The sequence below is a fragment of the Helobdella robusta genome (assembly GCF_000326865.2).
Source record: "Helobdella robusta unplaced genomic scaffold HELROscaffold_1, whole genome shotgun sequence".
In the NCBI taxonomy this organism is placed as follows: Eukaryota; Metazoa; Annelida; class Clitellata; order Rhynchobdellida; family Glossiphoniidae; genus Helobdella; species Helobdella robusta.
The window spans coordinates 4250318-4275534 of record NW_008703570.1 but is presented as its reverse complement, the minus strand read 5'-3'; the positions used below and the strand labels follow the sequence as shown (position 1 = coordinate 4275534).

At 33.6% G+C, this 25217-nt stretch overlaps 4 protein-coding genes across 4 annotated transcripts in view; 2 read left to right on the top strand and 2 right to left on the bottom strand.

Moving 5' to 3' along the window:
• Positions 1–1415: 1415 nt before the first annotated feature.
• HELRODRAFT_158808 (hypothetical protein) lies at positions 1416–1958 on the bottom strand (the record flags this gene model as incomplete). The annotated part of the gene is made up of 1 exon (XM_009010787.1): positions 1416–1958. One exon carries the CDS (start codon positions 1956–1958, stop codon positions 1416–1418), a length of 543 nt encoding a protein of 180 aa, XP_009009035.1.
• Positions 1959–4206: 2248 nt separating this feature from the next.
• On the top strand, positions 4207–4697 carry HELRODRAFT_158807 (hypothetical protein; the record flags this gene model as incomplete). The annotated part of the gene is made up of 2 exons (XM_009010786.1): positions 4207–4342; positions 4456–4697. 2 exons carry the CDS (start codon positions 4207–4209, stop codon positions 4695–4697), a joined length of 378 nt encoding a protein of 125 aa, XP_009009034.1.
• A 13559-nt stretch (positions 4698–18256) lies between these two features.
• Positions 18257–19891, bottom strand: HELRODRAFT_158805 (hypothetical protein; the record flags this gene model as incomplete). The annotated part of the gene is made up of 6 exons (XM_009010785.1): positions 18257–18516; positions 18677–18812; positions 18898–19040; positions 19121–19394; positions 19494–19636; positions 19864–19891. 6 exons carry the CDS (start codon positions 19889–19891, stop codon positions 18257–18259), a joined length of 984 nt encoding a protein of 327 aa, XP_009009033.1.
• Positions 19892–20236: 345 nt separating this feature from the next.
• HELRODRAFT_187829 (hypothetical protein) overlaps positions 20237–25217 on the top strand; it is a gene marked incomplete at its 5' end in the record, with an annotated part of 7087 nt that continues 2106 nt past the window's right edge. The window contains 6 exons of the mRNA XM_009010784.1: positions 20237–20293; positions 21247–21371; positions 21540–21783; positions 21963–22056; positions 22390–22799; positions 23559–25130. Of these exons, the coding sequence (XP_009009032.1) occupies positions 20237–20293; positions 21247–21371; positions 21540–21783; positions 21963–22056; positions 22390–22799; positions 23559–25130 (2502 nt within the window). The remainder of the gene's footprint in view (positions 20294–21246; positions 21372–21539; positions 21784–21962; positions 22057–22389; positions 22800–23558; positions 25131–25217) is intronic.

Sequence of the window (25217 nt, the reverse complement as noted above, 5' to 3'; positions counted from 1 at the left end):
AACAAATAAATAAACAAATGAATAAATAATACTTATATATGCTCTACATTTGTATATATTTATTAAGGTACATATGTATGTATTGAATTGAATCGAATTGAATTGGGAAAAAATGTTTGTTTATGTTGTTTTTTAATTTAAAGTTGGTCACTTTTTAATCAAAAAAAAAAAAAAAAAATTTCAACATGACATAACTGGATTGCATTCATCAGACTTTATTAACGTTTTTCACAGGATCACAGATTGTTAAAGTTATACACAGGGCAGTGCGAGAATATTCACGTATTAACAAAACCTAAGAAAGTATTATATAAACCTGGAAGTCATTTTCGTCATAATCAAAATATAACATGCGAGTAACAGTTGGTATCGTTGTGTCATGCCGTGTTAGCATGGTCACAGCGTGGTCATCAAAATGCTTCATTCATTTCTCTGACCGTTGTCATTTTGTAAGATAAGCAACGGCAATGCCTATAAATATCTGGCCAATGACCGTGATGTATTTTTTGCATGCAATTTTTTGTTTGCACATATCTTTTAAATTCACTGAAAATGTCTTTTAAATTTATTATTTTGAAATTACAATTTAAGATCCTTATCGCAAGATGATTCGCATGGTTAATATGTTTGCTAGCAAAGATGATAACAGTTGTGATAACGTTGATGTAAAAAAATGATGTTCCCAAGTATTCAATCATTCCGAAAGAAAAAACACAACTGACAAATAGGTTCGGTCAATAAATGTTCAAGTGCTATGTGATCTTTCAGACCAGGGCTTCCTAAACGTTTCTGCGCCCCGCCCCACAAATTTGGTTAAAAATGTTTATGCCTCCCGTTTTTCTAAAAAAAAAATTGGTGACTATTTTATTATTATTTGGTTATTTCATCAATCAATCGATCATCCATTTTTCTTATTTTTTCTATATTTTATGATTGTATAAAGTGTTTTCCTATTATTACACTGTGTTTTTACCAACTGTTTTTACTTCCACCATAACCGTTAAGCCCCACTGTCCCCTCTAGCATAAAATTGACCCCTTTTGGGACGTACGATTCATGTCAGGAAACACTGATTCAGACTGCATTTTTATAAGTTTAATGAGGCAATTATTACGTGAGAAATGATGTCTGTTGTATCGTCCATCTTCGCGTTCAGATCAAAAGTACATCCTGTAGCCCCGATGCTGGCTTCTGATATGTGGGACAAATTATCAAGCACGAAGCTCATAACTTATTTTTGTCTCAGCCGTGAAATCTAGACTATAATTGCTGACTGTTTTGTTGATATTCGTTATCTTCATTTTACAATTGATTTCAATACTGATAACTTTAAACTTTATTTTATATTTAAAATTTAATTTTATAATGTTTTCAGTTACGTCAACACAACATTCAGCTATTGAAAGCCTCGACATTTAAAATATTAGTATATCAAACTTGAAATGACCACTAACCAAAATTCTTCCTGTCGTCGTCTGTCCACTGATCAACTCTCCAGCCCAATCTTTTGCCTCCGTCACCCACCCAACTTCAGAATTTACTGCTTCGCCTTTTCGGTAGCCAGATTTCCCAGTTAAGGTTACAACAGCTTTTCTCTGACAACACATCCAACTTAATATCCTCCAACTTAGAACCAAAAATAAGCCTCCAAAAAAAGTGATAAAACTGGAGCAGAGAAATGCGTACCAGTGTCGGTCTGACAAGCATTCCAGATCGGCATTGCTGAACATTTGTTGAACTCCGTGGTGTGCGTGGTGGATGCTGTGCGCTTGATCTTGCTGGTAAGGATGCTCGCCGATGGACCGCAGAGACGGGTTGTGTATCGACATGTAAGGTTTGTAGTAGTAATAATAGTCTCCACGCAAGTTTGACGCCGGTGGTTGAACATTGTGCTCGGTCGTCTGGTCTGGCTGCTGCTGAGAGAGATGAAGTAGATGGAGGTTGGGTTCTAATTGCATTGGTGGTAGTAAAAACAATGCAGAGCAGCGGTTATTTGAATTTAACGGATTTGTTTTAATTGTTAAGTTCCGATATCTGTGAAAATCTAAATAAAAACATTAATTTAATGTAATATGTAATTGAAAAATCATCTGTGTGTATATGTATATATATATATATATATATATATATATATTATATATATATATATGCAATTATTGATGAAAATCACAGCATGTTCGGCGTTAGTTAACTTCGAGTTTAACTTTTCGATTTTTCTAACGGTTGATGGTAAATCATTCTCGAGTTACTTTCGAAAAATCGAAAAGTTTAACAGGAAGTTAATTAACGCTGGACATGCTGTGATTTTCATCAATAATTGCATTTCTAACAGTCATTATTGTTTTTAAATACATTGCTATCTTGTTGTAGTCTTTGTAGAATGGTGCTCTCAGTGGATGTTTTGTAACCATTGCTTACTAGTTGATTAAGAATTTTTTTCTGTTCCGTATTCCGATCCTCAGTTAAGGATGAATGTGTGAATGCCCGGTTCACGAAGGATTCTATTGTACTTACTTTGAATTGTTCCGTACATTCACTTAACCCATTTAAACAAATACTTTTGTTGGTTGCTATGACGCATACGGCAGTTCTTAATCTTTGTTCGTCATGCGTTACCGAAACATACAGAAATGGCGGTAAATTTCAACTGTTGTGCTCGATGGTGAAATTCAATTTTGATTGGTTCAGAGTTGCAAGTTACCTGACTTGTTCCGGATCATTGTATGCGACGAAGATATCGTCAACACATCTGGCATAAATGTTTGTTTTTAACAACTGCACTTCTAAAGACGATTCTACTTTGAAGCGTAATCATGTAATATATGAATTTATATGTCCTAATGAATTTAAATGCCCTAGTGACGACTGTGTGCGTCAACAACATTTGTATATTGGCGTTACAACTACTTCACTATCAAGACATCTAACAATACATTCACAAAGAGGAGCCATCAAATCTCACTTGCAATCAACACATGCAACTCCAATACCTCGCCAAATTCTTGACAACAACGCAAAAATAATTTATCAAAACACCAGCACAATACATCTAAAAATTTAAGAATAGGAATTTAAGATTTTAAAAATGTTTATCAATGTGTGAGTTGGAAATATCTCTCACAAACAAGTTTTTTTGAAAACGTTAAAAACAAAATGCTAACAATAACAACTGTTGCAGTTCCACGATGATCTTTAAAAATATTTTCTCCAAATTAGATTAAGTTACAAATAACAGCGCAAACATCTATAAATAGAAACTCATTGTGTACTAATGTACAGGCACGCACGTGATAGCATACAACTAAAAAATTATTTCTTTAAAATAAAAACTGTTCTACCATCGTAAGTAAGTTTGAAAATTTTTCTTTCATAAATATATTAAATTAAATTGTGTAATATTTAACGACGGTAACGAACATGTATGTACACACACACCACACACGCACACACACAAACAAGCACACACATAAATACACACACATACACTCACATGCACTGCATCATCAGAAAGATGCATTGTCGGTGAGTCTTCTCGTGCACAGGCAGTCCAGAACGGACTGGCCTACTCTCTTGCAGCACTGCTGTTTTGACCCGCCGAAACTGCCTGAGCTCATCGGATGATGGCTTCAATACCGGTGATATCCCATTTCACCAATAACACTTCAGTGTTGGCAACCTATCATTCCATCTGTTGCGTGAAATCATGCGGATGCATTTTATGTGAAATTAGTCAAGCCTCTGTATTTGGCGTCGATAGGGGGTATTTATGTTCCACATTAATACAACAAAATGGATAGCAAAACCGCTTTTTGCACCTTGGTACTTAAGATGACATCGTGCTCGCTCCACAGACGTCTGTTCAGCTTGCTAAATGATCACACAAACACACACACTCACTCACACAAAACACACACACACTCTTATTTCTCATTATGGCCTTACTAAGAAACCTCGCATTTCTTTGTCCATGTCCTTTATATTTCCATCGCTAATTGGAAACTTTTAAGTCTAAATTTTTGGCATGCTGTTCCACAAAGTTTTTGCTGATTTTCAAATTATGGTAATAATTTGAAGATCAAAATTTAATCAAGTTCATTGCAATTTTTAAAAAATTACACTGGTTACCTGATAGACGTCCTTATTCTGAAAAATAACTTTAGATCGTCTCAGATAGATTAAAACTTTCACCCAAAAACATTTGAATATATGTGTGTTACGACATATCCGAAACCCTCAGTCAACATAGTGATGATCGTGGCGTATAGGCCGGGTTCGGCTTCAAATACAAAAGCGTTCTTTGACGAGATACAACTATTTCTCGAGCTCCTCACTGTTTTAAATGGTCATATCATTATGGGTAATTTGAGCATTCATCTCGAGGATCTCTCAAACTTGCATACATAATCATTTTTGTCACTGCTGTCATTGTTCGGTTTTCAACAACACACGTGAAAGGAGTCCATTTGGGCGTCATTGTCACTAGATTGGGGTACGAGATCATCAATGTCCAGGCCGACCCACCTGCCATATCAGATCATGCTCTTATTTCATGTACGATGGCTGTTGAAGTATCGTCGCCCTCTCATCAATTCTTCAAGAACGTCCGGAACTACAAAAAATGGATCGTAGCGTATTCAGGGAGTCGATTCTCAAAAGTGACATTTGCTGTCAAGATGCATATTCTGGATGCGATGTAAATGAACTTTTCGATGTGTACGAATCAACGCACAGACGGCTCATAGATCAACACGCCCCTGAAAACGTAAACGATGATGAATGCTATAAAATAAAGCGTCCCACACGCAAGTTTGAAAGAATTTATCTTTCAACAAAAAATGCAGCTGATCTCAATTGCTGGAAGGTAGAGAGTATTAAAAAACACAAATTGTTTGTTGAAAAAACAGAACATATTATCAATGAATAAGAATCAAAAAATTTCAACGCTGTACCCGATTTTCTATAACTTATAGACAACTTCCGCATTAGTATGTTATGATCCACGCAATCAAATGCTGCACTCATGTCAAGCAATACTACAAATGACACCTGTTTCGAATCAGGTGCACAAAGCAGAGTTGATAATACCCTGAGCAGAGCTGTTTCAGTTGAATGAAATTGTCTGTATCCAGACGGCAAATGATTCAAAAGATTGTTGTCGTTGAAATATTTTAATATTTGTTTTGATACTATTCTTTCAACAACCTTTGTAACGAATGCTAAATTTGAAATAGGCCGAAAATTCCGAGGGTTATTTGCTTCAGGTAATGGCTGCTTTGGTGACGGTATAACAATTGCTTGTTTATAAATTGATGGGTGACTTCCAGTTTTCAAACACATGTTAATCAAATCAGATATAAAGAGCAAGAAGAGATCGATATGCTTTTTTGCTTTTTAAAAATACTCGCAGGCATAGGATCAAGCCTACACGTTGTTGACGACGATTTTAAAACAATTGATTTAACATTATCTCTTGAACACCGTAAAAAATCTTTGATCTTTATTCACTTTACTACTAAAAGAAGATGAGCCCTGTCCGATAATCGTTTTTTTTAATATTATTAATCTTGTTTATGAAAAAATCTGCAAATATATTAGCAGTATTATCACTGTTTGCATCGTTACTCTTATTAGATTTTTTGTTACATAAAATTTTAATTAAGACTCGCCAAAGTTGTTTTGGATTAGTAGCATTAACATTTACTAAATTTTTCCAGTACATTTCTCTTCTTTTTGCAAAGTATTCATTTTTTACAATAATTAAATCTCTCCACATCTTCTTATTTTCTGAACATTTATCATTTCTGTATCATCGTTCCAACTTTCTACAAGCACGTTTCATTTCTCTACAACCTGCATCAAACCATAGTGCCGTCTGAACAACACTTGGATCTACTGTATAGACGGGAGCAACAATATTAACAATCTTTAGTAATTTTTTGTTAAATATTTCTGCTGCTCTATCAACATTATTAACATTACAAGCACCCTCATTGGCGATTATTTAATAAATTCAATCAATTTATTTTCATCAATACGATTCCAGGCCCGTACAACTTTTCTAGTCTTTACTACAGAAGGGCGACTAATCGGCAAACAAAATGACAAAAAAGAGTGATCAGAATAAACCCCAGGTGAATATATTTTAGCATCCGTCATGAGCAAGCTAACCACAGGCACGACCAAGTCTAAAATTCCACCCAAATCATGCGTTGGTTCTTTAATTATATTTCGCAAATCAAATAACTTGGACAATGATTTGGCGTGTACAATTGTACATCATAATTTTTTTCAACATGTTTAAATCACCTAGTAGTAATTTGTGATAACCTGATATTACTATATATATATATATATATATACATACATATATATATATATATATATATATGTATATATATATATGGACATATGTATATATACATGTATATGTGTGTGTGTGAAGGAGATCATGTTTTATTATACAGTATTGTATGAATTCTACCGAAATGTTGGCATTAATCAATTTAAAGTTTGTATTTTCAATTTTCTTTACTATATATATATATATATATAGTAAAGATATAGAAATAGATATATATATATATCTTTTAAAGGACGCTCATAAATACACTCATAACACGGCACTCAGAGATATCGCTGTGTCAGGACCGATCATGTGGAAAAGTTTGTCATGATTATAGCGAATGTCGGAACTAGGATTTAGAGACTTCAAAAAGGACTTAAAACTCGTTTACTTTTGCAGTAGGCACTTGATTTTTGTGTCGATTCTGCAATAGAGGCACTTGCATATTATGTTCTTATCGATAATTGTTCATTTATCTATTTTTCTTATTAAATTACTTTAAAGAATTAATTTATATTTTATTTAGGCGCTTTGTAACCAAGCTCGGAAAAAGCTCAGTAAATGCCAGATAAGTAGCTTGAAGCAGAAAATGGAAAACGGGGTAAAAGAAGACATGCACTAAAATTGTAGACAAGCAAGTTAAAGTTAGAACATATAGCTTAAAATCACAAAAGCTGATGACACGGATCTTGAATATGATTTTTAAAAATATCATATCACTTTCTAAATTTGGAATGTAATAGTTTATTTTTATTAAAAACATTTTGCCACATTCTAAACAAACTTATTTGCAATATATTTCCGAATAAAAATTGTAGATCAATATTTAATCTAGGTTTGTATCACTGGAAGTTTAATTATTATTTAAAAAATCAAAGTTTAAATGTTTTAAACGCAATGGTTTAGTTTAGATTGAGAATATGAATGACTACGGGTGTGGTTCGCAAGGCGTATCAGAAAAATGGAGGTAGGTCTGGCCTATGCGCTTTATTTGCCTTCTAATTTATATATCAATATTTATATATATATATATATATATATATATATTTATTGTATATATACAATTATTTAAAATTGTCATATATATTTACAATTATTTATATATATATATATTTATATTTTTTAATAATATATATATATATATATATATATATATATATATATATTATACTAGTATCAACACAAAAATAAACACACATACACACACACAAACACACACACACACAGTAATATTCCCTTGTTCGTCAGTATAAAAAAATTATATATCTCAACTCTTACCACACATTAATAGAAATTGGAGATATAATTGAATGTTTCATCAATGATTTATATGCCAGTGCAAAACAAATGTTTGTTTTTTTTACATCAGAAAACAAAAGCTTTTTCTAAACGGCTCTTGCGTTGTTTCTTCATTAACATATTTTGCATTGATGGGCTTTTAAAACACAAAACCATAAAAGAGATTCATGTAATTTCAATAAAACCTCACCTCGATGAAGCTCAATTTGTTTCTCCACAAAAATTTTCGCTTAAAAGACCAGATATGAAAAATAAAACTTACGGAGTTAAATGTTAAACATAACATAAATTTATGCTTAGGAATGTCATTAAAATTTTTTATTGACCATTATCAACGGCAAATTTGTTATCTATACTATAACATACATCGTTTGTTGACGAAGAAACAGAATGAATAGAAATATAACAGAATTTGTCAGATGGATAGTTTTTAAAAACACAGGAATGCGGTATATTTTTTGTTTTCAGCTTTTCTAGTGAGGTTGGCACGCTGCTCGCATATTATATAGTATATACATTCAAGACGTACGTTTGCATATAATGTATATCTAAATACACTTATATATATATATATATATATATATAATATTTTTGATATAATATCTAAATTAAATGCGAATTTTTGCGGATTAATGAAAAACGTAGCTTTATTTTTGTATGTTATTAATTATACATATGTGTGTGTGATGGTGTGTGTGTGTGTGTGTCTGTCTAGGGAAAGCTTTTCCGGTGGGCAGGTATCTGGAAAAGGAAGACTTTTTTGTTGGCTTGTTGTTCTCTTGCTAGGACTTAGATGAATTCTTGACGATTTTGTTGCCCATCAAAAATCTGTGAGCAAACAAAATTTTGACCTACATCGTGTTTTGTGCAGTCATTTGGGAAAGTCACTGGATTATGCGCTTTTTTAATTTTTATTCAACTTCTCTGTCACTACTATTAATATTACTTAATTGCTATATTAATATTAATTAATTACTTATCATTTATTCAATTTTTTAATTTATTCGAGACTGATTTTTTAATATTATTTAATTCAAGTATGAATTTGAAAAATTTACAAAATCTTTTGGAAACAATTTATTAAAAAATATTTTAGAAACAGATAATACTTTGTTTGATAACAACTTTATGTCATTCGTTTATGTACCACAAGATAAATATTTTCGGAAAAAAGAATTTTTTTTCTCTCTTTCCTTTATTTTTGAACAATGAGAGCAAACAAATTGTTGCATTTTCTGTTGATGACTTTGTGGTTTTTTAATGGTTATTATTATCATAGTAACACCCCTGTGTGTGTCTTTTTTAAGTCAATATTTTTAATTTATCATTAAATAAGAATTATGATTTTTTTCAATTTTAAATATATCTTCTAATATAAACTTTTATGCTTGCAATCGACACAAATGACGCCAAGCAATTCGCGGATCTCGCTGATCGCATGAAATGGCCTGACGGGCCGTACTTTGTCCACCCCTGATTCTAAAATCAGCTACATTCAATTCCAAATTGTTGGATTATGTTAGTTATGCAAGTTTTTTTGAAATAATAAAATAGTTTTAGAAAATATTTTGGCGCCCCTTACACTCAGGTACCGGGGGTCCGTTCTTCCTTCGGTACATCACTGAGCGGATTCTACGATTTTTTTTGCCACAACTGTTGAATATTGAGTTAATTATGGGACCGTTCGAATATTACGTGGCATTATATATATTTTGCTCATCCATTCGTGACATAGGAAACAGTTTTTTTTCACAAATTTAAATTCTAATTTAACCATTTTATGAAATAATTCAATTTAAAGAACACTCTTTTTCAATTTTTTCGAATTAGTTTTTTTTCCTCAAACCCCACCACTCCCTGTGACAGGCACTCCATAACAAAATTCTTCACCCTTGCCTCCTTTTGCTTTTTTAATTACAACTATGTGCATTTATTACGAATGTATTTGTAAATGTTATGGACTGGCCGAAAATTGTTTTTTTTAAAAATCATTTCGGGTTTATCGCACCGAATGAAACATCTAAAATTAGGATCTTTTGACTTAACGAAAGGCGTTAAAAAACAAATTTGTGCAGAATAAATTCTATTTATTTCAAATTTGTTTAATTCGATAACTTAAAAGAGGCTCAAAATATCAAAAGCTGTCACCAAATTTGATCTAAATTTTAAATTCCCTCTTCAATAATACAGACTTTAACCAATAAAATAACGATAAACTAATGGTTTCAAACTTCATTCCACATTTTTATCGATGGGGTTTGTTGCACTTGCTCAAGCCCAGTCAATAATATTTGTTCGTAATACATAGGTATGCAAAGCAGAGAGGTAGAAGCAGGTGCGTACACTGCAGTGCGCTTCATACAATTAAAATGCTCGAACGTGGACTGTCACGCAAAATATTTCGTGAACACGACTTGAATCTAAATATTCTACCACATATACCTATAACTATTATGTTGATGACGATTCCATGACAATTGAAATCTTACGGTGATGTCTTAAGTGGGTTTGTGTTTTAAACCGTTGCTTCTTAAAGTGGTGGTTAATACCGGTCTGCGGACCAATTGCTATCGATCCGCGGCAATGTTCCATAAATTTTGAAAATTAATGAAAAATTTCATAGCTTAGACAGCACGCAATTGAGAAAGCCATTATTATTACTATTAGATGAGTTTAAAAGTAAGCAAGCTTGCTGCTGACCATGGCCTAAAAATAATGTTTGAAATATGTTATCTCTTAAAAAAATAAAAACCCTTCTTTCTTTCCCTTCTACTTATCTAAGCAAATTTGGATTTTTATGTTTGACTGCAATGAAAACAAAATCCAGAAACTGTTTGCAAGTTCCCGCTACGTGTGCATTGCCATCTTTTCAGCAACAACGTCTTGAGGGAGGAACTAATAAATAAAAAACAGGCACATTCATCTCACTAATTTTTTACAACTTCTTTTATTTTCTAAAGTAGAAATATTCTTTATATTTTATGTAGAATAAAACTGTACAAAAAAAGACATAATTTTGTAAAATAAATTGATAACACTTTTAACACACGCACACACGTACACACACACAAACACACACACACACAAACACACACACAAACAGGCAGATATAACACTAACAAGCAATCACTATGTCAGTTAGCTAGTTAACCAGCCACCCAGTCTGCCAGGAACGCCTCGTGAAGGTTTTCTTGGTTGATCATGACCAACATCATGTAAACCGCTTGCAAGACTTCATAAATATATATATATATATATATATATTAGGTTGAAGGGAAAATAATGTCGCGTTTGTAACGTTCACTGTGAAGTTCAATAACTCGGCTCGATTTTACTTTATTAATAAAAAATAAGAAGAATTGAAAGCAGCACACTGTTTTCAACGAGAAATTAGTTTGTTTATTCTGGCGTCCTGGAGCTGACAAACTCTTGGAAGGTATTTTTTTATGGTGTCTCGGTCATTGTTCATCTTGATCCAACCACTGATCTGAACGTCGCCGGTTGTCGTTAAGAATCCATTTCTTGTCACAAGTCACAATTCGATCCGGAATCGGATCGTTTTTGTTATGCAAAAGGAGAGAAAACGACACTACGCTCAACTCGTGGAGAACCTACTTATTCAGTTTTTTAATCTTTCCGATTTACCCCAGGTGGTCAAAAATTGTGGTGTTGTCAACGTTAAGTTCCTTTGCAAGTTCCCGTGTGGTTTTGGGTTTTGTGCGAATCTGCTTCAATAATTGCCCTCAATTCGTCGTTATCAACCTTATGCTTATATGGTTTCCCTCGACTCTTTCAATCTTCGAGGCCAAAATCACCAAAACGGAACTTGTTAAACCACCTTTGTGTGGTTCTTTTAAAAGTACTTGCATCTCGGATAACATTTTAAGTTGCTCCTGAGGCATTACGGCCGAGTTTGAACCTATGAAGCAAAATCATGCGAATTTCCCGCTTTGACAACATTTTTTGAAAAAGCTTAATTAAAGGCCGATAAAATAAAGCAAAACGCTGCTCATTTCAATGTGCTTTATTCTAGTTATATGGTTTACGTAGATAAATAATTACATTTTTGAAATGATATAGTATAACATCAACATTCAGTGGTAGCGAAATATAATTTCCTAAAAATAACTCCAAAAAGTTGAACCTAGTAAAAAGCGACATTATTTTCCCTTCAATCTAATAGTATAAAATTTATTCATATAAATATATAGAACCGGTATATAAAAAAGCAAAGAAATTGTAATGTAAAATTTTCCAATCAAAGAATTAAAGAACACTTGAAGTTTCTGTCTTTGGTTTGTGGCAGACATTTTCTTCATAAACATAAAAAAATAAACAAACAGACCTGGCTTAATTTATTAATTTTATACGAATCTGTCCTATAATAATTTTGGCTTTTACGTAACTATTAGCCAAAAATAAAGAGTGTTATCAGTGATTTGTTTTTTAGCTCTATTTAGTTCGAAATCTTGCAACAGTTAGGTTTTGCTATCAAATCAAATTGCTTTGCTTTTGCTGCTTTGGAATTGGAGAGCTTTGGGTTTTTTTTTGACTGTTGGTTTGGTTTGGTACTTTGATATTTTGGTTTGTTGGTTTGATGACAATCTCGAATCTTTGCTTTTTAAATTTTAAGATTCAAAATAAATATCAAATATGTAAATCAAAAGAAGAATAAGAGTAAGAAAATTAATTAAAAATTTATTTGTTTTTTAATGATATTTAAATTCAGATGCTTGTTTTGCTGATTTTCAAAGTATGTACAGGTTTTTAGCCTGTAGTGTCTAGGTAGTTAGTGTGTTGTAGTGTACAGTACAGTGAACTGGTTAACATTAAGCAAACATGATGATGTTCCAAATGGCAACAACAGATGGATAATTCAGTGATCCAAAGTTGGCATCATCTTATTTTTAAAAAAATGGCATTCTTATTAGTACCAGTCTAATGAAAAAGTAGTTGAAATACTATTTATTATGGCTTAGGTCATCTTTTTTGTATCTTTTTTATTCCAAACAAAATATTGTGGATATCAGTCAGTTATAAAATATAAAATTTTAAAAAAGAACAGGGTTAACTGGTAACAAACTTTATAAAAATGGATACATCATTTGTGGATGAAGTCGTTCATTCGATCATAAAAATTAAAAAACAGAAGCAGAGACCAAACACTGAGCGCATATTTGCCATGATATCAAAATCCCATCCTGAACTTACCCTGGGCATTTTGATGGAAAATATTGAATTAGCTATAAAAGAGGGATTAGTGGTTAATCATTTGCACAATGGCGTTTATTCCTACAGAGTAGTTCCCACAAACACTTCAAGATCCAACAAGAAGTACATAGATGACAAGAGTATCGAAGATGCTGTTAAGTTAATAATATTTAGTAATGACACAAATGAGTATTCTGTTGAAATGCTTGAAACATTAGTAAAGAAACAATTTTGCAGTGGCAGCTTATACAACAGTAATTTACAAATTGTCATCAACAATACTTGTTCTGAATTAATCGAACTTGGAAAGTTGGTTCAACATAAGGGATTTTATAGAAAAATTGAAGAGACGAATAAAACAATTTCTTATGCAAGGTTAAATAATTACAAACATTGTCGAACAAGCATTGAGGATAAAGGAAATGAGTCTTCAAAGTTATTGTCTCTTGTTTCAAAAGAAAATGAAACTTCTCTAGATATAACTTCACACATACTACCTCCAGAATCAAGCATTAATTTCAATAATTGTTCTAAATTTTGCTTAGACACAACAAACTCAACTAACCACCATTCGTTAAGTGACAATGAAGCAGCAGCAGCAGATGTTTCTTTCGAACAAGTTGACGGTATTCGTCATCGTTCCTTTGCAAACATTAGTGACAGCAACAGTGATAGCAACAAGGTTAATGTTTGTGCTGCTAACAAGGGAAAGAAATCAAGAAATCACCAGTTGTCATTTTTATATGATAGTTTGACTAAATTCTTTTCTGTGACAAATTATCGAAGAAGTTGTACAAATGAAAAAACTTATAATGAAGATCAGTTATATAAAAACAGTTTATCAAAAACTGCAAACCCTTATCAAATTCATAATGAAAGTAAAAAAAAAATTAAAAATAAAAAACTTTCATCATCAAAATTAAAAAGAATGGTTGAGCTTTCCCACGTTGAAGACGAAAATAATGATGGGAGGAGATTTTGTGAGGATGTCGAGACTGCCAACAGGCTGATAATTCATAAAATAATTAAAAAGCAAAAAGTTAGACAAAAAAAAGTTGCAAAGAAGAAAAAAGTTCCTGAAGAAAAAATATTACCTTTGTCAAGTCCACTTTCCTTTTCCTCCTCTTCCTCCTCATCACCAGCATCATCATCATCATCATCGTCTCACGGTTTAAATCCTCTTTCGACTGATGTTAATATTTATCGCGGACATGTGGTTGAATGCCAGCCAAGAATCAACTTGGGTAGATTACACTTTTTTTTGTAGTTCTGTCATTTTTTCAATACCATTTTTTAAAAATATCAAGAATCATAAAATATTTTGAGTGATTTATTTATATCCAACTGTAGCTAACTAATGAGTAGTTAATTAGAAAATAAATTTAAAAAACAAGCTAGCATAAAAAGTATGATTTCCAATTTTCAAATGGTAGGTATAGAAAATTAAAAAAGTCTTATCCATTTGGGACAAGTGGTCTGCTTACTTTTTCAAGGGTAACTTGGATCCAGGGAATACTAGCTAAGAAGTGGCAATGAAAACTATAAGCACTCTCAAAACTTATGTAACATTGCAAGATATTAAGTTTCAAATACTTCATCATTTTTTGTGGTTATATTCAATTGTGCACTAGATCCAATCCAAAAACAACAAAGGCAGAGGTTATGTGTTAAAATTCTGCCACTTTTTCAAAAATTAATTATTTTGATCCCAGTCTGTAATACTGGGTCAATAATAAAAATACTTAATGGAGTTCATTTTAATTGAACAAGGTAAAAATAAAAATGGTCTGATGTTTAGTTGCTAGGTTGTGGATACTTGATTTAAATTGAAAGCAGTTAAGAAAAAAGAGTAATGAATTATTTCTGAATTTGAAAACTAATATCGGTGATAAATAATTGTTGGATAGTTAAAATAAAAAAAAATAATTGATTGACATGAGACCTAAAATGTAAATTATATAATATATTTATAAACCAGTTTTGCATAATGAACACCTGGATGAAGAAGAACTGCACCTCAAATTATTTTGCTGCTATTTTTTCACTCTTTGTTTTATCATCATTTTTGTAGCATTTAATTGCCAAACGAAAAATCTTTTTTAGAAGCATGAATTACATTTCAGAAAAAAATAAATAGTCTTAGTGGCTGTGTAAATATCCTTTTGTTGTTCACTGTCGTATTCTAAAATGAGGATGATCATTTTGATGGTATTACACTTTAAAATTTTTTTCTGCAGATGAGGTTGATTGCAATGAGATTAACCTGGCCTCCATCACAGAACACGATGAGAACATGTTCCTCAGATCTAATGTTCCTCCAGTTAGTTTTGGTATAAATGTGTCTGTGTGTTGTGGGATGTGGATGTGTTCAAAATAAGAGAAATTTTTTTGTATCATTTCATGAAGATTGTTTTGTTTTTTGGTTTGATTTCTTGTCAATTATTTGGTGATTTCTTATTGAGAGTAAAGCATAAATGACGATGCGAAAATAGTTTGTTATCGCAAATACAAATTATTATTTAATTTTCTATTTTATGAACAATCCTTTGAAATAAATATACACGCAGGCAGCATGCACCAGGCCGTCGGCTGGTGTAGCATTTGGTAGATATCTGTTGACTTCTACCAACAACACAGCAAGCATGGAAGAGATGAGGTTGGAGTTAAAAATTCATGCTGACGTTTCATCTGCATTCATTTATATTTCATTTTCCATTTCTGCCATCGTTATTGTTTAGCTTTCAATTTTTCATATTATTTAACATTTATTTGTTGTTTTCTCAGAAGGTTTTTTTTTTTTTACGGCAACCCCCGATCTCGGGGAAAATGCCGTCTAAACGTGTGTTGTTGTTGTTGTTTCTCAGAAGGTTTTTATTGCTTCTTAAAATTCCTGTTATTATTGTTGAACTTTATTTTTCATCAATGAACAAGGCTAATTCTTAATTGATCAGTTTTTAAGGCTTGGTTTAAAAAAAACAATTGCATAATGTCGATATATTCAGATATATACCTACACATAGATTTAACAATTGGAAATTTCAAACCAACATACAAAGTTGAAACACTGTTAACAACCAATTAATTCAAGAGTCATGCTTGAAAATTAAATAACATTTAAAAGGTTAATAAAAAGCATGCTATAAATTGAAAAAGAAGAGTGTAAAACAAATAGAAGGAAGCTTATTCATAAAAAATAAAGACAAGTGACTGAGGTGGTATGTAATAGATCAGATGAGGGACAACTTATCAAAGACAACACCTGTTTGAAATTGTATAGAAACATTCGTGAATGTATAAATAAGTGTTGCAGGATTGCGATTGGTGTGCCGTCATTTTTAAAATTTGTCTTTCAATTTATTTTTATGATTTCATTATTCTTTGGTGAGGTCAAAAATTAATTATGCTGCTTGTGTGTGGTCTCTGTGGAATGTTACATGGTGAGTACAATAAAAGGAATTAACAAGCTGTTCATGAATGCAAAGGATTAAACTGCACTAGCAGACTAGAGAGATTGAATTTTCCTACACTATAAAACGAAGAGATCAGGGCAGGTTTGGTGGCAGTCTGTAGCATGATCTTGGTCCAGTAGTTGATGGGAGCATGGGACGAAAGTACCAGAGAATGCGTATTTCAATTGTCAACTCAACATGTTTTAAGAACATTCAAAATTTTGTTTTATCATCAGGGTTGTTAAACTTTGGAATGATTTGGAGGAAGATGTGGTGAATGCTGGCATTGTTGACGTTTTCAGCGAATTTTCAGAGATGAAGTTCTTTATAGTCACATTTATAAATTTGATATAAATTTTATTTCTCAGACAAAAGAAATTAGTGATTTGTGAATTTTGTTTGGCCATAGTTGAAAGTAACAAATGCTTAGAAAGACATGTGGTTAGCTACATTGGCTTTATATTAAATGCTTCAGTTATTTTTTCAAATATTTGTTTCAAATTTTAGTTGGTTTGCTTTTTGTTTGTTTTCATTTGTTAACAATTGTCATGTAAAATTCCGTTGTAAATGTAATATGTGATATATTCATTTATTTAAAATTAACCAACTGCCACTGCAGAATAAATGTGGCCAGCACTGTCCACCAGGAGTTGAAATCTTCCGAGAGAGTGACATCAAGTTGTTCCACGTGCAATCTGAACAACAACCAACCTACTGTAAACAACTTGAAAGACTTCTTCAGATTCTTTTTATCGTGGACCATTCTGCTTTGAAGCACAAGAATGCTAAAGCTGGTTCCGTGATGGATGGTAATCATAATGTTGATGCAACGCTAAGGACTGATGTTGACAACCAACAAAACTCTGATGTTCCTGATCAGATTAGCATTTCCATCGACAACAAATCCCATGCCAAAAATTTTTCAGAGAATATAAACTACTTTCTTTTAACAATTCAAGATAGGTCTGGATCACATTTGGCTGGAATACTTTCTTACGTTAGATTCTTATTTTATATTTTTTATAAAGTTCAAAAGTGTTTCTTAAGTGAAATAGATTAGCATCGTTTGTTTTGCATCCACATCAATTATGTCAGTGATGGTTGATGTTTTTTGTAAGGAATATTCAGTTGAGACTGTCTTGTATACTTACAATTATAATTTACAAAAATCACTGCATTTTTGAAATTATTCAACTTATAGTTGAGTTTTTCTATTAATTTAGAGTTAAATCAACCTTTCTACCAAATTTAAAAACGTTATAATTTCCATCCACACTGAAGATGATTTATTAGAATCAAAATAAGCTTGTCTGCACAATGAATTCGAATTATAATTGCTTTTTATACTTTAATGAATTAGACAATTTTCAAAGAATCTTAGTGAGAAACATCAAAAAGATTAAAAAGATCAATTAATGCTAAAAATTTGGTAGAATTTATAGGATACTGCTTTTTCTTGTGCTTTCAGTTTTAAGATTTTACATTTCTTTTTTCAAAAGTATCCTATTGCTGTTTGGAATCATTTTAGAATAATTCAATTATTTAGGACTGTCTTCATGAAGGCAAGTGGATGGTAAGTTGTCTCTTTGTTCTTCCTCAATATCGGAACCAGGGTCATGCTAAATGTCTTCTTAACCTAGGTGATTTTGTTGAACATTTTGTTTTGTGTGTGCGCGCATGTATATATACATTAATTAAACAATTAAATTGAATTTGAATTAAATGTGTATTAAACTTAATAGTTTATATTGACCATTCAATTCAATTGAATACATTTCAGTTTTTTGTATCCAAAGCTGGAAACCTGATTCAAGCTTTGTAGGGTCACCAAAAACAAAATCGACTAAGATAAAAAATTATATAACACATGAGACAAAAAAAGTCTGCATTCTTAATTACAGATCTATTTACATCATTTATAGCTAAAAATTTATTATTAATGCTCCTAATGCTTCTACATCAGGTCTCTATTTTTCTTTTGTCTTGATTGTTTTTGGAATAATTTGTATTGCCGATTAGTTATGAACTTTTGTTTGGCCAGGATGCACTCTTGGCACATATTTCTATTCCCTGAATTGTTTCTCTTTTTTGGTGCCTTTACTGTTTCTCTACATTGGTTTCTTTCTGATTTGGTCAGGTCCTGTGCTACACATATTTTTGAATTAATTTTTTCAGCTTTCAGACTTCCCAATGACTCCAAAACACTATTTTTTGCTGTGTGAGTTTTGAATTCAATTAGTATGGGTTGAAGTTGCCTTTATTGTCTTTCGTATCAATCATTCCGTTCTATTCTGATTAGTCTTTTAATGTCATTTGAAGGGAGAAGACGAGTAGGGGAGTCAAGGTTGAGGATACAGCAGTTGGATTCATCAACCTCGACCGCCAGCGTCTCTCTGCGTGGGTCGCAAATTGCTTGAATGCCACGGCTCGTCGTGTGCATTCAGGTCGCCCAGAAGGATCAAGTTGGGAATATCAAGATAGTCTGCGATCGAAGCACAGTGGTGTACAGGCTGATTGTTGGGGAATGTAGATGTTGAGTATATTTATCTCTGTATTCTTGTCCGTCCTGATGATGATGATCCCATGGCTCTATACGGTGTCAATTTCCGGGAGCTGCATTATGACAAAAGGAATGCTGTGGTGGATCAACATCAGGAGGCCGCCGCTCCGACCGCCCATACGGTCCTTCCGGTAAAGGACGTATTCGTTGAATATCGGGTCCCCAGAGCGTGAGAGAGCTTTGTTTTTTGGATTGCGGCAACAGAAATGTTATGTGTATGAAGATGGTGTGCTATCTCAGTACTCTTATTCTTCAGACCATTGCAGTTGAATTGGAGGATTTTCAGTAAACTGGTCGAGTGAGAGGAAGCCTTGCTATTGACTCGGTTGGAAGGTGTTTTGTTGTAGGAAGATGGTCGACCTAACGAGGTACCTTGCACCGTCGTACTTGGGGTTCCTGAAGGGGCAGTTGTTGCAGATGTGGCAGCTTTTGTGGTGAGTGGCACAGCTCTCCATATGGAACCAGTTGCAGCAAGTTCTGCCTCTGACGGGGTACTATGTCTTGTTGATTTCTTACCACGAACTGCACAGATCTATATCTTCGGCCGCGGATTTAACTCAACGTCGGCTTGTAGCAGAAGAATACGGAGAAGGCAGGCCGGCATTGTCTGCTCTTTTGGCGAAAAGCCAACACGATAAAATGGTGTCGGGGAGGGTATACTGCAACTGTTTGTTGATGTGGCTGGTAGAGTGAATCTACTTCCGCACCAATCGGCCCCACCACAGGGAGGTCGTTGCTCCAGAGCCGATCGTTTCTGTTGAAAGGTCTTGTGGACTGTAGTGTGTATTATTTTTTAATTTTAATTTATTTCTTTTGCATTTATATAACCTTCGTGTAAACATTTATTTTTATGTTTGGACAATTTGCCAACATGCAGACAATTATTAAAATTTATTTGAAATCCAACTCACAGTATATCACTTGGCCAGCATCCAGAAAAGAGAAACAGTGGTGCACGTGACCAAAACATTGAAGGATACTCTATACAACCTGCTACTCACTGTTTGGAAGAATGTTCTTGTTGAACATTTCACTAGTTCAAAAGAACTGCAGTTCAATGTTGAAGGTCATCTTTTTACGCTCTTTGTCATTACATGTGATTTACTTACAAGATATTATAATGCATGTATATGTTGAAGAATACAAAAAGATGCGAACTGAAAATAGAGATATAGAAAATTAGAAGTAAGAAAATTAGAAATATAGAAACTGACTGAAAATAGAGATATGGAAAATTATAAATATGGAAAAGCTGATTAGAGATCGCAATCGCTTGAGAGCAAGATTATTAAACGGGTAAAAGACTGAAATGACGAACACTCAAATATTAGAGATTATTGAAGAGCTGCTACAGTGGTGAAGATATGTGGTGGAATGCAGGGTGGACTGGCTAAGGAACAGCAAGGAAATTATATCATAACAGTATGGAATGTTTGTAAAAAGTAATATGGAAAGATTAATAATCGAAGAAGGGTCCTAGGAGTGAGGCTGTTTTATGGAGTGAGAATGTTGTAAGAATATTATTGATAAGTGTAGAAGTGGATTTTGTTTTTTGATCTACTGGGGCTCTGATCTGAAAGCTGAATATAAGATAGGAATTATTTGCTTTTGTGGATTATTTAATATGGTGGTTACTTTTAGAAAAATTTCAAAAGATAGCGATAAATCTATTGTTGTCTGAATGATTTGATAGAATGGATGTTTTAAATTAAGTTGAAAAACATCTATGAAAATAGAAGAAAATGTGGAAAACCGATTTAGTGTGAGTGGGATACTAGGTTGCAGAAAAAATCAGCATTCAATCCAATGTTTGTTATTTTTTAATACTCACAATGTACAGATAATAATCGACCGAGTTTGAAATTTATTGATTAGATTAAGTAGATGGAGGCACGCCATGGAAATGAAGCGTTTGAGAATAATCGGAGAATGTGGGGTCTGGAAGATAAAAAACTGATTGGAGTTTGGTGGATTTTTGTGTGTGATTTTTAAAAGGCTTGGAATTTAATGAATGCTTAGATCATGTTTAGTGAACTACATCCGTTTGTATGCCATTAAACTTGTCTAAAGGCACGTATGAAAAATTGTATCTTTGTTGTAGACGTGAACTTTGACAATAGGAAACAGAAGGAAATTGTAGAGAAACCAAATGCAGATGTTAAACAGTGAGTGTGACAATGTATAAAGGATGTCATTTAGCAATGAGAGCAGATAGAATTAGTGTTGGGTGAAGGTGACTGGTAAGGTTGGCTTGGAATGAAGCAAAAAGCGGAACACTTCATTTATATATATATCTGACATTAAATTTATTTAATCAAAAAGTGTCTTATTATATACATATACATTATATTATTGTACACTTATAATATAAATTATTAATGAAGGCTATTGATCAATCCAATTTGAAACAAATTTGTACAGAACTTGTTAAATGCTGCAGCATGAATCAATCTGATGTTTTACTCGCCTTTGAGAACTTGAAACTTGAATCTGAATTTCAATTTAACAAGTTGGTACTCTTCATTGCACTTTTGCCTTCATTTGCGATCCTAGGACAATTCATTTATTACAGTCTTTTTGTTGAATTTGTAAAAATTGTTCTCATAATATATATTTATGAAAAATTAAAAGTTATAAAAATAATAAATAAAAAACAAAACTAAAAACAACACAACAGAGCAAGAATAATAATGACAGAGGAGCAGAAATGTGATATGAAGAGGTGTCTGTTGGCCAACAATGCTTCCTCCTCTAATCCTTTCATTCCATTCAAAAAACTTTCATTCAGAGATGCCGACTGTATCTCATCATCATCATCATTTCGCGGCCGTCTACCTAAGAATGAAGCTGACCGCGATGAGGAAGAAGAAGAGGATGACCATTACCATTATAACCGTACTGGCATGAAGTTTGATTATAAGGTTTGATGGGTGCCAAATTTTAAATAATCCTTTTCAAATTTTTTTTTCGATGGTTATACTTCTAGACTAAAACACTCTCTTTATCATTCGGTTTATTTGCAGTTTGTTATGTAATTTCTATTGGTGCCAAACTGTACTGTTGAAAAGAAAATAAATTTAGGAAATTTATTTTGCTCTAGAAACGACATAACATATATAAGAGATCGGGCAGTGGTGACGACCATCCCTGCAGTCCACGAGCTCTGCTTGAAAGAATGTTGCGTCATGCATATTGTTAGTGCTTCAACCTATCTCTGCTCTTATCTGTATCAATTTATTAACCTATTGTTTTATAATTTGAAAATACATTTGGTGTGTTATTATATCTATGTTTATGCATACATATGTGCATATGCACACATACACACACACACATCGAAATATACACATGCATGCACTAGTACACGCACAGATATATAACATTATTCACGTATATGTACACAATAGTGATAATGGTTCAACAGCAAAAGTAACGGTAAAGATAGTTGCCGAGGCCTTGCAAGTTCTTTAATATCTCAAATCGTTGTTTTTGTTTCTTATTTAATCTGTAAAAATATTATTTTGAAGATAAGACAAATGAAAGGACCTCAAGCGAAAAAGACATTGACGATGATGATGTTGATGGTGATCAGAAGGTTTGTGATGGAGCTGAAGACAGCGGCAAAGATGGAAATGATGGAAAGCAAGCAACCTCCCCGCCGTCCACCAACTCCAACAACACTCTTGAGAGGAAGCGCAAGAGTTCCAATGAAAAATTCAAAGATGATGACATGGATGCGAGTGTTGCCGACGATGATGATGATATGTTTAATAATGAAATAAAAAAGAAATGCTTGGAGAGAAGACGTGATAATGATGTTTGTGATGACGTCATCATGAACGATCACGGAGACGTTGATGTTGATCACAATGACGTCATGGAGGATGATATTGGTGCTGCATCTGACCACAACATCACAGATGATTCGCAAATGAAGGTTTTTATTTCATTAAATTTTTAGTTGTCTTTAAACCATTCCATAATGCTGATTTGTGCTCGATAAGGCGTTGCTCGATATGACTAACTTTTCTTTTTATCTCTGGTGGGTGAAACTAAAATCATCTCATAACAAACAATTTCTTAACGAGCTTCTCTGCTTGTGCTAAAGCAAATGATCCATTCTTTTCGACATGCCAATAGCCTACATGATAACAGCGTCCAAGAAGAAACAAAGAGTGCACAATCTATAGAGGAATAATGCTAATGGATGCTGTAGGACAGGTCTCCGCCAAGTTGTCGAGTTGAAGGCTTTTAAACTTTAGGCTTTTGACTCTTTTGTATTTCTATCCGGAATTCAGGTGAGGTTTGCGACGTGCTTGTCCAGCAGTCGATGCAACTTTCTGCTGTGTCAACTGCAAAAATGTCGTCCTATATTACTCGCATAGCCTTTGTTGACTTCACTAAAGTGCTTCATCTGTTAGCAAAAGTAAACAATTTAAAATTTCTTTGAAAGAACTCCAAGCTAAATTGTTGGCCAGTATCACCACGTTCTTCTAGAACATGTGCTGCATTCTGTTTGAAGCTGCATCATCTGATGCCTTTCTGTTTAACAAGTAGTGGAATGTGTGTTCTTTGTCTGCCATAAAATTGTTCAACACTTTGAGTTACAATTTATGTTTTCAAAATATGATATTATGTTTAATATTATAATTATACTTTAAAATTAATATTATATTTATAATTTAATATTTTTAAGGATCAGCAGAAATGCCAGCCTGATGGCTCTCCTAACAATATTTACAACGAAGAAAACACGGAGGCTTCGAAAAATCAAAATAAGACACCTGACTCCAATGATATCACAAATGACAATTTGGTATCAAATTTTGCCACCAAGCAAAACGCTTCCAGCAACTCTCCAGTCATCACAGAATCTTTGAACAACAAACCGCCTCAAACCACTCAATCATTTGACTCAGACATGCCCAGTCTCGATGAATCAAGTTTTTGGATGGATGGGGTTGTAGTCACTCCTACTACCGCCTCATCTGTCGGGGTCACTTCACTTTCTCCCTCCCCTCCTGATCTCAAAAAGGAAAATCCCAACTCTGAACATTCAGTTATTAAATACGATGCTGGCGTGGAACTAAGTGTCAGAAGCGACCAGTCGGAGTTAGATGTCGGCGGTCCGACTGCATATTCTCCAATCAAAAATCAAAACTATTTTCCTAACAGCGTAAGAAACACGTTGCAAGAAATGGAAGATGAGCAATGGTCAAATTCTGTAAAAAACAATTCAGAAGACGACGATTGCACCGTTGTGGCTGTGGAACGAGCGGCTGGCAGTGTTTCAGAGACATCTTTAAAATGTGCATCTCACGCAATTCAACCGTCTCATGTATCGTCTTGTCAGAGAAATGACCACACCGTTGTCGATAGGAACAGTTTCAGTTATCCTTATTCTCCTCAGCAGCAGGAACCGCAACTTCCCATTTTGCCCTTCCCCGTTTACCGAAATATCATCAATGACAACAGCCATCCTGTCGGTGACGCTATGATGAATCGTCACCTTCATAATTTACAACAACCACAAAAAGCCGTATACAAACATCAAAATGTACATGCGTCATCACAAGAGTACTGCTCTAATGATGCATATATGAAAAAAACTAATTACTCTCCTGAAGATGTTGTTAATGCAAGACCTTTGGACAGCACTAACTTCAGTCGGCAGTGTCAAAGTGTGGCTCCTTCGGTCGGTGGTGCCATCCAGAAATCTAACAGAGCCAAAAAATCTTCCAAGACTATGAATGAAATAAATGCAAATGATATTGCCAAGAATTCTGGCAGCATCGGTCAAGAAAGATGTAGCTCTGTTTTTAGCGATGTCCACACAGGCAGCCAATACGATAATCAAACGATATTCAACGGCAACCAAATGATGACCCAACACCAGTTAGCCAATAACGAAGTTGGTCATCATTCGAGGTCTGCCATTTATCACGATCTCATGAACCACAACCGGCCCGCAACACGCTGTGGACTTGAAACGACAACATTCTCCCAGCATCAACAATTTACCTCTTCGAATTTTCCCAGTGGAATGTCGCAAAGTCAGCGTTTGTTGCATTTAAACAACAACAACCACCACAACAACAACCACAACAGCACCAGCAGCAACAACAACAACACCAACAACAAAAGTAACATTAGTGGTTCATTATTATACTTAAACAACGCTAGCAACAGTAACAACAACAACGTCATCAACAACCCTAACAGTCAAAATATCTCGCAAATGGAATGCATGATAAGCAACAATAACAAAGTGATGCCTTCTTCCTCTAACTTCCAAAGCATCCCAACTCAAAGCATCGAAAGCAATGATAATCAGCAGAATCACTCCTCGCATCTC